General features: G+C 41.5%; 1 protein-coding gene across 1 annotated transcript in view; it reads right to left on the reverse strand.

Moving 5' to 3' along the window:
- The window catches only part of LOC101401814 (adhesion G protein-coupled receptor E2-like), a 41,537-nt gene extending 38,226 nt beyond the window's left edge, over positions 1-3,311 (reverse strand). Inside the window, exons 1-3 of the mRNA XM_087425272.1 lie at positions 3,287-3,311; positions 1,003-1,056; positions 571-705 (exon numbers count right to left, since the gene is read on the reverse strand). Of these exons, the coding sequence (XP_087281398.1) occupies positions 571-705; positions 1,003-1,056; positions 3,287-3,311 (214 nt within the window). The remainder of the gene's footprint in view (positions 1-570; positions 706-1,002; positions 1,057-3,286) is intronic.
- Positions 3,312-12,898: the final 9,587 nt, after the last annotated feature.

A 12,898-nucleotide genomic window follows, 5' to 3' on the forward strand; every position in this document is an offset into this window, starting at 1 on the left:
GGTGGGAGACCATGATCGTGAGCCGGGCAGGAGTTCCTGGCGAGCTCCCTCTAATAGGAGAGCCTGAGCTTCCAGGCCCTGGGTGCTTCTTTCCTCCTGTTTCTGCCATTATTCCTCCCCTTTCTTTGTGCTATGAGAACAATAATAATAATAATAATAACAGCAATAACAACAATGATAGCTCACCTTTGTTGATAATTTGCTCTGTACTAGTCTAAATATTAAATCTCACATCATCCATGTGGGCTAGGTACAATGATTATCCCTAATTTACAGACAACCAAACTGAGGCACATAGAGGAGAAATAATTTCCTAAAGGTCAGAGAGCCAGCCAGTGGCAGAGCTAGGCTTTGAACCCACATAGCCCAGCTCCACTGTGTAAGCTCTCAACACTCCACTACTGATCATGAAACCCGATGCTCACTTCCCTCAACCCTCCCCTGCCCTGTCTCCTCTCTTATCCTTGACAAAGTGCTTCTGTGCAGCTCTCAGGGCTGAGGACACTGGATGTCCCACACTCTCCCCCCACGATCTCCATATGCCCCTGTGCAACCCCCAAGCTTCTGTACCATCGCAGCTCTCCGCGGGGCTGGTGATGATCTCCCCAGACAAAGAGCTGAATCCGGGATCACAGCGACAGGTGGTGGCACTGACACATGTGGAGTTCCGAGGGCACCAGCGAGCACAGGCTGTGGGGGCAGAGGCTGTGGGACAAAGACCAAGGTCAGAGATCCCAAGAAATGGAGGAAGCCAGCTGCCAACTGGGAGGACCCTGAGTAGAGGAGAGGAGGGAAGAGGGGGATGGCTTCCCTCAGAAGAGGGAGAACTCAGAAAACACTGGACATTTAGGGAGGAAGAGACAGCTTCTCTTGTCCCCAGAGGACCGTCTCTGAGCCTCACGTGCAGAATAAGCTTCCTTCCCCCACTTGTTGGGGACAGAACCCAGACCCCAGAATGGGCTCCCAGCTTATGTCACTAGTGGGGCTGCTGGGCAGACTCACCTCCAGGGTTCCGGGCTGCAGGTCCCAATGACGACAGCAGCAGCAGTGAGAGTGCTGCGACAGAACAACCAAGAGAAGACAAAGAGAGGGGAGTCGAGCTCCAACTTCAACCCCTGTCCGATGGCCATTGCCTCCTGGGGAGGTGGCTCTGGCCCTGCAGCCCATAGCTTTCCAGCAGCCTCCCCGAGCCTCTTGTACTCGACTCAGAATTGAGGACACAGCCTCTCCCCTCCATCTCCAGGACTCCCCGAGGAATCAGTCACTGACAGCCCCAGCCCTCGTGGAGCCTGTGGTGGGGACAGAATAAACGCAGACAGCTGATGACAGGGACACAGCTTAGGAACTCCAACCTCTCCCAGTGGAGGGGGGAAATCTTGAAGGAGAAAGTCCTCAGATTGGAGTGCCTTTGCCCAGACCCAGGTTCTTTGTTCTCTGGTGATGGCAGAAATCTGCTTCAATGATTTCTCTTCCAGGATCACCCCCCTGTTTAGAGTACATGCTTCTGGGCATACAAGAAGAGTGTGGGTTTGGGGTCAGACAGCCCGAATTGTGAGCCCTAGCTCACAGTGATATCAGCAAGACGTGGAGCCCTGGAATCAAGATGGGGGAGCTGATGACGGGTGACGAGTGAGAACTGAGGAGCCTGCAGGTGGACCCACCCTCTCCTGGTGAGTGGACTCTCCAGGTGCAGTGCCCACAGCTTCTGTGCTTCCTCCAGCTGAGGTCCTGGCCTCCTGTAGTGCACTGAGGGCACAGCCTTCCCCCTTTGTCTCCCAGTCCAGTCCTGAGAAGTGAGTAACTGACAGCAACAAGCTTTGTGGTGTGAAAACAACTATGAGTTGAAGGAATGAAATCTGCTTTACAGGCAATAACCAGTCTACCTATTAGGATCTGTCATCCCAATCATGTGACCAAAAACTTTCTGAAAATCTTTTCAGATCTGTGTGTGCTTAGGATCTTTCCTCCTAGGGAAAGACAAAGACGAATTCCTCTTAAGGCTGTGCTGCCATTTCACACTGTGTAAGGTGACAGAGGACACTTTTGGAGGATGGATTAGGAGATGGACGTGCTCAAGTCTGCATCCCAGACGTCCACATGGTGGCTGCGTGGCTTTGGGATCAACACTCATTCTCTGAGCCACACTTTCCCCACTGCAAAATGGGTACAATGACAGCGTAATAGGCTGATCTTTACTCTGCTTGTAGATTAGTGAAGACTAACAAAGGGTTAGCACAGAGCCCGACACAGAGTAAACAGACAACGTAGGTCAGCTAAAGGGAAAGAGTGAAGGAAGAAAACGAAGAGCAGAGTTTCTCTCCGGCTCCTCTATGACCTTTCTGGTACCTGAGACCCACTGTGTCTGGGTCAGACTCTAGGGTCAGGCAGAATCACATGCTCACCTTGGTCCTCTCAGGGGTCAGAGTCCTAGACTCCTAATGTTCCCTCCTTGCCCACAAAATGTCCTTTTCTCCTACAGCTCTGTCCAGTGCTGCAGAGGGCCAGGCTCCGGGGCCAGATGGGCTGAGTCCAAACCAGCCTGGAGCTGCCCCTTGGGAAAGTGGTGCAGGCATTCCATGCCTCAGATGCCCCACCAACCACGCCTCTGTTTTCTAAACTGTGGCACCAGAGCAGGATCAGATGAGTCCCAATGTCCCATGTGTATGAATAAGGTCATTTAGTCTGCTGAGCACACTCTACATAGACACCTGAAAATGTAAATATCTGGAGGAAACTAGCTTTGCTCTCCATTGCTTTCAAATTCCCACAGCATTTTGCACAATGGTTACTCCAAAATGTACTCAGTTTTTTTTAAAAAAATCATGTTCCACAGAGCAGATGATAAGAAATGTGGCTGTTTTCATAAAAACCTGGAAACTAATTACAACCAAGGAGGACAACATACAAGGGACGCCTAACCTACTAGGGGACAGGTACTATCCCAAGCATTGAAGGACATACAGAGTAATCAGAATTAAGCCTACCTCACTGATATCAGTATTTACTAATTCACTGTTATTGTCCTTCAAATCATTCCACGACCCACACAAAGCTGATAGACTAAAGGACTATGTTTTTCTTAGCATATTAGATTTTTATGAGCATTTGGTTGTCTACTCTTCTGAAAAACAATAGTATAGGTGATGTGACGGTTAATTTTATGTATCCATTTGGCTAGGTCATGGTACCCAGATATTGGATCAAACACCAGTGTCGATATTGCTGTGAATGTATTTTTTAGACGAGATCAACATTTAAATCAGTGGACTTAGAGAAGGCAGATTACCCTCCACAATCTGGGTGGGCCTCATCCAACGAGTTGAATGCTTTAAGAGAAAAATGACAGACCACCTCCAAGGAAGAGGGAATTCTGCTTCCAGACTGGCTTCAGACTTAAGATCCAACAATAAATCTTCCCTAGGTTTCCAGCCTGCTGGCCTTCCCTACAGATTTTGGACTCTCCAACCTCCACAATCTCATGAGCCACTTCTTTAAAATAAATCTAGATATGTAGAGAGAGAGAGAGAGATACATGCTGTTGGTTTTGTTTCTCTGGAGAACCTGAACTAATACAGGTGGTAAAATGAGAAATATCTCTAGGTCCCCACGTCTGCCGTAGGAATAAGTTTCTCCTTTGAAAACTGAAGATAATTGAGGTAATATCCTTCCTAAAATTTCTTCCCTGCTCTTCCTTACAGAGATAGTGGAAAAACAAGTCAGAAATCAGGCAAAGAACACAGAATATTCTCAAACTGGACAGACAGTTCCCAGATAGCTTTAGTCTTCTCTCTCCATCGTTATAGTTCTTCCTACCTGGCAGCAACCTTAGAAATATGTTTCTCATCTTGCAGAGTCCAGCAAGCCCAGCCACAGAGGACGTCTGATCTTGGTCTGTCCGTGTGAAAACGACTTCCAGTTTTTAGTATGTCTTCTGTCTTCTTGGGATGACTTAGGAAACCACTGACCTGGTCTTCCCCCTAATCTTCCCGATGATTAACTTCTCTGAAACTCACAGTTCTGTTTTTAAGTTTTTCACAGCATCACTAGTATTTGTTATGAAAGCCTGCCTGAGGCTGGTTTTCACACATTTTTGATATAGGAAGCATGATACTGTGTCTAAAAGACGTCCCAGATGTGAAGAATCATTCTGCTTGTCTTTTTGCCCCTACAAGGACGTTGCTTCAAAGTGAAAAGACCTATCTGTTTACTATCTATTAACAGATTTCTTTATTTTTAAGTTCCTGTTTTGAAATAAATATAGATTCGCAGGAAGTTGCAAAAATGATACCAAGAGTTCATGTGTACCGTTCACTCCGTTTCCTGCAAAGTTTACATTTTTAGGTAATGATACTCCAATATCTAAACCAAGAAATTGACACCGGGACAACGTGTCTGTAGTTTGGTGTCATTTTATCACGTGTGTAGATTCCTGTAACTGTCACTGCAATCATGATATGTAATATTCCATCACCACAAAGATTTCCCTCATGCTACCCAAACTTTCCTAAACCCTGACAGGTATAAAACTAACTTGTTTTGCTCTTCAACGATGTCAAAACAGTCCTTGATTCATATGGATAAAGAAAAATATTTGTGATATGTTTTAGAAGATGACAAAAACATACTCCCCCAATTTTCCAGTAGTCTGTGTGGTGCGATTATGGTGATTTTCTTTGTTTTCATATTCTACACTTTCTTTGTTTGCTAAGGGTCCATGTGTGATACTTGGCTAGGGCTGCCACAACAAAATAGCATAGACTGGGTGGCTTAAACAACAGAAATTTATTCTCTCACAGTTCTGGAGGCTGGATGTCTAAGATCCAGGCGACAACAGGGCTGGTTTCTGGTGAGGTCGCCTCCTGGCTTCCACATGGCTGCCTTCTCACTGTGTCCTCACATGGCCTCTCCTCTGCGGGTGGAAGAGAAGAGAGAGAGCTCTGGTGTCCCTTCCTCTTCTTTAAGGACATCAGTCCTATGTGATTAGGGCCCCACCCCATGATCTCATTTAACCTTAATCACTCCTAAAAGCCCCTATCTCCATACACCCATGGGGGTCAGGGCTTCAACATATGAATTTTAGGGGGACACAACTTAGTCCATTATATCATGTTTATTTAATATTTGGGGAAAAAGTAAATTTTATCAAAAAAAAAAAGATGTCTTGATTTCCCCTTAATTCCAGAAGGATATCTTTTCTGCATATGGAATTCTAGGCTGACAACTCTTTTCTTTCAACATTTGAGAAATGTGCTAAATTGCACTGGCACCGTGGTTTCTGATGACAAATTAGCTGTAATTCAAATTGTTTTTCCCTTAAAGATAAGGTATCATTATCTCTCACTGCTTTCAAGGGTTTTTCTTTGTCTTTAGTTTTCAAAAGTTTGATTGTGATGTATCGTGGCATGGATTTGAGTTTGTCTGGTTTGGAGAAACCTCAGCTTCTTGAATCTATTGGGTTTTGTCTTTTGGGAAATTGGGGAAATTTTTAGCCATGTTTACTGAATAACTTTTCATATCCACATTCTTTTTTAATCTCCCTCTGGAATTCAATGACACAAATATTAGATTTCTGTTATAGTCCCCAAAGTCCCTGAGACTCTGCTCATTTTATTTTTTGTATTCTATATTCTATGTTCAAATTGGATAATTTCTATTGTTCTGTGTTCAAGTTCACTTATTTTTTCCCCCTCTTTTGTCTCCATTCTGCTATTGAGCCCATTTTATAGATTTCTCATTTCAGTTATTGGACTTTTCAGGTCTAAAATTACCACTTAGGTCTTCTTTATATCATCTGTGTTTGTCAGCGTTTTCTATTTCTTCACTGAGACTGTCTATTTTTTCATTTGTTTCACAAAGGTTTGTTTCTGATTGAACATTGGAACATTTTTTATGATTGGTGCTTTAAAATACCTGTCAGATAATTCTAACATTTGTGTCATCTGAAATTGAGATTTTCTTGGTTCTTAGGATGACAATCACGTTTGTATTATATGTCAGGTGTTATGTTTTGAAACCATAAACTCATAAACTTAAGAGATTACATTATTAAAACCTTCTGTTTTGGCGACTCCCCTGACGTCATCCAGTGGGGAAAAGGCTGCCATCTTGGTGCTGCAAGTGAGGATGGAATCCAGGTTTCCCACTTGGGCTCCACTGACTCCCCAGTGGGGGAGGGCTACCTGGTTACTGCTGGGTGGGGTGGATGTTCACACTCACAACGAGGACTCTGCTTACACCACCCGACTTGGGGCTGTGGAGATGCCTCCCCACATGGCCTCCACTAACACCACAGAGAGGGGCTTTTACCAATGGGCGCGATGCAAGTCCCAGCTCCTTCTCTGATGCAACCCCATAGGGGTGGGAGGAGTGCTTCATTACAGCTGGGCGAGGGTGGGGGTCAGGGCTTCCCACTTGATCTTTCCTGATCAGGGTGAGGGTGGGGCCACAGTTCTTTCTGTGGTGATTGGGTGGAGTGGGGCAGTTACTGCTGAAGTGGTTCCTGTTGTGCTAGGCTGCCCCTTTCTTGGTCTATGGCTAGGGAGAGCAGGCTTTTCTGGGGACACATTTTGTATCTGCACCTGTTGGTATTTCTGGGCTGTAACCTCTTCAGTTCCAAGCCTGGGGTATGTGAGGCAAAAAGAAAACCCTCAGAATTCACATTGTGTACTTCCTTGGGTCCCAGGGTCCCTGTGCTGTCTGCCTTCTCTGCACCTTTCAGAGTCTTCTTATGGCTGTTTTATGTATGAAATATTTATATTTACTTTAGCTGTAGTTATGTGTTAACATAAAGTTTTCACACTATGCACTTTGTTGTGAACTGGCCCCTCAGTCAACAATATTTCTTGAAGACTGTTTGCATGTCATACATCTAGCTCCCCATCTTTCTGTTTGGCTGCTGTTGCATACATTTAGATTGCACAATATGAATAAATTTCATTTTCTCCTTCCCTTTTTTGATGCACATTTAGATGGCCTCCTGTTTCTCATTGCTGCAATAATTCTGCAGTGAATGTCTCAAAAACACCATAGGGAGAACATTTGTAAATTCCTTAGAATAGGTATCAAGTGGTTCAAATATGGAGTTGGAGAGCATACACATTTTACATTGTCTTAAATTCTGCCAAACATCTATCAAGTGGGACCTATCAAATTACCCAGGTGATAACAATTGGGAGAAGATATTTGCAAACCATATATCTGATAAGGGGTTAATATCCAAAATATATAAAGAACTAATACATCTCAACAATAAGAAAAACTAACAACCCCATTAAAAAGTGGGCAAAAGACCTAAAAAGACATTCCTCCAGAGAAGATATACAGATGGCCAACAGGCACATGAAAAGATGTTCAACATCATTAACTATCAGGGAAATGCAAATCAAAACTACAATGAGATATCACCTCACACCTGTCAGAATGGCTATAATTAACAAGACAGGAAACAACAAGTGTTGGAGAGGATGTGGAGGGAAGGGAACTCTCATACGCTGCTGGTGGGAGTGAAAACTGGTGCAGCCACTATGGAAAACAGTACAGAGATTCCTCAAAAAGTTAAGAATAGAACTACCATATGATCCAGCTATTCCACTGGTGGGTATTTACCCAAAGAACGTGAAAACACAAATGCATAAACATACATGCACCACTCTGTTCATTGTAGCGTTATTCACAATATCCAAAACTTGGAAACAACCTATTGCCCATCAAGGGACGAATGGATAAAGAAGCTGTGGTATATATACACAATGGAATACTACTCAGCCTTAAGAAACGATGAAATCCAACCATTTGTGACAACATGGATGGACATTGAGGGTATTATGCAAAGTGAAATAAGTCAGAGGGAGAAGGTCAAATACCGTATGATCTCACTCATAAGTAGAAGATAAAAACAACAACAAACACATGAGACAGAGATTGGATTTGTGGTTACCAGAGGGAAAGGGGAGAGGGAGGAGGGCGAAAGGGATGATTAGGTATATGTGTGTGGTGATGGATTGTAATTAGTCTTTGGGTGGTGAACATGATGTATTGCATGCAGAAACAGAAGTATAATGATGTACACATGAATTTTATATAATATTATAAACCAATGTTACCTCTATAAAAGAAAAAGACATGAGGAAAAGTAAAAAAAAAAATTACCCATGTGATAAAGTAGAGGATCAATTGCCCACATCCAATCAATATACTACTATCATACTTTTCTATTTTTCATTTTTAACATGAAAAATTTTGTTGACCTGTGGCTTAGGTGTTTCTATGCTCTAGTCAATCATTTCTCTCTTTTAGAAGAAAATTAATAAAAGAAGAGAGATATAGGGACTTTAAAATGTCAAGAAGGTCTGTTCATTATATATTTGTGGATGGAAAAAGTCAGATACTTCAAGAATACAAACCAGCCTCTCTGACGGTGCACAGGTTCCTTCCTCCACAGAATGACAAGGCCAGACTAGGTGATTTGTGAAGTGCCTTTCAACTTTACAATTCTAAGATTCTATAAGCTTAGTAGTTAACCCTTAGGGGGCTTAAGGATTACAGATGTCTTGGAATCTTGAAATTACACGTTATTAAATGTTTTCATTTTTCCCCAATTTGATGGGTAAACTGTTTATCTTATTATCACATCAATTTGTACTTTTCTCATTGACCAGTGTAAATTTCAACAAATTTCATGCATTTTTGTATTAATGATTCTCTCTGTGAATTATCTGCTTTTATATTTTGCACACTTTCTATTTTATTCATTCATTCTTCTTATTGACTTTAAGGAGTAAACAATATGTGCGTGTATGTATGTGTTTGTGTGTCATATGGATCTATATCTGTATATCTTTTGTTAAATATGCAAAACATTTTATTGTATCACATGTCTGCAAACTCTGATTATGGTGTCTTTTGTCACATAAACTTCTCTTCTTGAAAACCACGTCACCTGCTTTACTTCTGGGGAAGGGTAAGGGGAGAAGAGAAAATATTCACTTGACTTTGAGGGGCAGCTAAACTGGAAGCAACAGTCTCAACAATTTTAGGTCTCTAGGGTTCCTCTGATTCATATGGGAATGCTGGCACTTCCTTGTTTGGAACTTAAATTTTCCCCTAGAGCAAGATCATCCACATTTGCTGGGTTAAAAGAATAGAGGGCCACAAGCCCAAAACATCAATTGGAGTTTTAACACAGAAAATAGGGCCATGGTACTCCTTTCAAATGCAGATTTTTACATTAAACTACTTTAACAAATCATAATTGTTGTCTCTTGATTCGATCCTTCTCCCACCCCTAACAGAAGCCCCAAGAACCTGAAGAGTATGTGTGTTATTAACCAGACACACAATCCAGCTGCCCCCCAAACAGGAATCTGATTGCTAATGGACTGGCCTAGCTCAGGGCTGCCCCCAGGGACTGGATGCAGTAACCGTGCTGTCAGGGAGGATGGATACTAAGGATGCCACCAGTCAGAGTCGAACGCTGGGCACTGGGTCAGGGAAGATGTGCACACCCTGTTCACTGCACAATTTCCGACCACCATGGCCAGGAGTACCTTGGAACTCAGTCTCACTCAACGATGCCACACGTCCATGCTCACACTGATGTAAATGGGGTAAATGTCATTCCCATGACAATTGGGATAAAGAGGAAATTGAGGGTGGTGTAACCATAAACTTAATTTTATTTTGCTCCAGTTTTTCCATTATTTACTGTATGGATTTTTCCTTTAGTTCTTGTCTAGGATATTGTCCTTCATTTTCTAATACTTTTATAATTTTGGTAGATTTTAATGTACCTGGAATTTGTTTAGTAAATAATTGTACCTAAATGAATAGCCTGTTGTCCTGACACCATTTATTGGAAAGAAAATTGTTCCTATACTGATTTCCCATGACACTTTTCACACATTGACTTGAGATTCCATTTCTTTTGAACACTAAATTGCTGTATTTGAGGTATTCTTTATTCTGTTTCATTGATCCACATTTTTATTTCTAGAAAAATTCCACACTTTTTAAAATTCCATACTTTTATTGATTTTATAAATCTCATGAGGCACATCTCTCTATTCTATGTCAAATAAAACCAAATCTGGTTGGATAAGGAGACACTTTAAGTAGAAAGACTATTGCAACAGGGAGAATGCTCAGACCTCAGAACTCTGTGACCTTCTCATAACCGTGTAGACAAGGGTTTTCTTTTATAGGGTAAAGAAGGAGGCAGGCAGAGAAAATCAGAATATCTGGAGGGAAAGCTGGGCAGATAAGAGGAGATGACCAATGACTTCTGACAAGGAGAGAGTCTCCCTGTCATCAGCCAATTCCCAGAAGAAGCTGAAGGGGGATGGGCAAGTTCCACTTTCTTGTTTTTATTCAAACTTGAGGGTAAGCAGAATTGTGGGGCCTGTAGGAAAGAGAGAAGCTGATTAAAGTTTAATCAAGACAAAGCTGAGGGCAGGAAATGGGAAAATGTGAACACTTGATCACTAATTATTCTTCACAACTGTGCTTCCTCTTCTTTCACATCTTTTCTTCTATGTACAGTAAACTTTATAGTTAGTTTCCTAAGTTCCATGAAAAATGTCTTAGAACTGTATGACTGCATGGACTGTGGAGAGGAATTTGGGGGTAATGGCTTTCTCATAATATTAAGAATTCCCCACCCCACCAGTAAACTCTGTCTCTCTGGAGGTTATGGTTCCTTCCAGTTTCACTTTACTCCTTGAGAACTTCATGCATCTCTTGTAGGATTATTCCCAGGTATTTTTGAAGTTTTTACAAAACTATAAAGAGTTTTTCTTATTGTATTTTAAAATTGCATTTTCTTTTGATCAAAAAACCATTGATTTTGAATGTTGATCTTGCTATGGGTATCTTATTGAACTCTCAATATTTCTCGAACTCTCTGAAGTTCTCTTGGTATACACTCATGCCATCTGCAGATAATGACTGCTTGGTGTGTTTCTTTAAAGTACCTGTACCTGTTTTTCTTTATTTTCTGTTTGCATGGGGTTGGTGTTGGAGTTGGAGGAAAGAACTACAGGCCAATTCAGACATCAATTTTTAAAGTATTCTTATGTGAATATTTAACATGTGGACCATGAGGTTGCCTCACAGTAAGCCTTGCTTCCAAACCAAAGGTAAAGGCCTAAGGGTTACTGATCAGAATCTGCAGTTTAACAAAAGATACCAGATGTTCTCTATGTATAATGTTCTGTAAGCATAATGAAGTTCAGGAAATGTTGTGGGCAGAGAACACATTAAGAGTTAGAGTTGGCATAAGGCATCACTTATATAAGGTCACCTCTCCAAGATCAGGAGATGTAGCTGACCTACCTAATACATAGACACAAGCACAGGGAAAGAGGCAAAATGAGGAGGCAAAGGAATATGTTCCAAGTAAGAGAAGAGGACAAAACCCCAGAAAAGGAACTAAGTGAAACAGAAATGAGCAACCTACCCAACAGAGAGTTCAAACAAAGAGTCATAAGGATGCTCACTGATCTTGGGAGAAGAATGGGTGAACTCAGTGAGAACGTCAACAAAGAAATGGAAGATATAAAAAAGAACCAACCAGAAATGAAGAATACAATACTGGAAATGAAAAATTCACTAGAGGGACTTAAAAGCAGAGTAGAGGATACAAAAGAACGGATCAGTGAACTGGATGAAAGACTAGAGGAAATCACCCAAGCTGAACAGATAAAAGAAAAAAGAATTAAAAAGAGCGAGGATGAGTCTAAGGGACCTCTGGGACAATGTCAAGTGCACTAACATCTGTGTTATATGTGTCCCAGAAGTAGAAGAGAGACACAAAGGGGCAGAGAATCTATTTAAAGAAATAATAGCTGAAAACTTCCCTAACCTAAGGAAGGAAGCAGACCTCCAGGTACAGGAAGCACAGAGAGCACCAAACAAGATAAAGCCAGAGAGGCCCACATCAAGACACATCACAATTAAAATGTCCAGAATTAAAGATAAAGAGAGAATGTTAAAAGCTGCAAGAGAAAGACAAGTCACATACAAAGAAAACCCATAAGGCTATCAGCTGACTTCTCAGCAGAAACATTACAGGCTAGAAGAGAGTGGCATGATATATTTAAAGTGCTAAAAGGAAAAAACCTACAGCCAAGAATACTCTACCCTGCAAGGTTGTCATTAAAAATGGAAGGGGAGATATTGAGTTTCCAGGACAAACAAAAATTAGACTCTATCACCAAGAAACCAGTCCTACAAGAAATATTAAAGGCACTTATTTAAGGGGAAAAGAGAAGAAAACAAATAGGAAAAATTATCTATTTCCATGATAAGAGGGTAACGGATACACATGCACAAAAATGAGGACAGATATGATATCAAAAACATAAAATGTGGGATGAGGGGAGTAAAAGAGTAGAGCTTTCAGATAAAGGTCAAACTAAAGAGACCATCAACTTAATATAGATTGCTATATATGTAGGTTACTATATATGAACCTCATGGTAATCACAAACCAAAACCTATAATGAATACATAAAAGACTAAGAGAAAGGAACCCAAACATAATACTAAACAAAGCAATCAAACTGCAAGGGAAGAGAGCAAGAGAAGAAAGGAACAGAGAAGAACTACTAAAACACTGAGAAAAAAAGTTAAAAAACTGGCAGTAAGTACATACTTATCAATAGCTACTTTAAGTGTCAATGGACTAAATGCTTCAATTAAAAGGCATAGGGTGGCTGATTGGATAAAAAAAGCAAGAGCCATATATGTGCTGCATACAAGAGACACACTTCAGACCTAAAGACACTCACAAACTGAAAGTGAAGGGATGGAAAAAGATACTCCATGCAAATGGCAATGAAAAGAAAGCTGGGGTAGCAATATCCATATCAGACAAAATAGACTTTTAAAAAAAACTGTAACA

Source organism: Ceratotherium simum, chromosome 39 (assembly GCF_057802395.1).
Source record: "Ceratotherium simum simum isolate JZ-2026a chromosome 39, ASM5780239v1, whole genome shotgun sequence".
In the NCBI taxonomy this organism is placed as follows: Eukaryota; Metazoa; Chordata; class Mammalia; order Perissodactyla; family Rhinocerotidae; genus Ceratotherium; species Ceratotherium simum.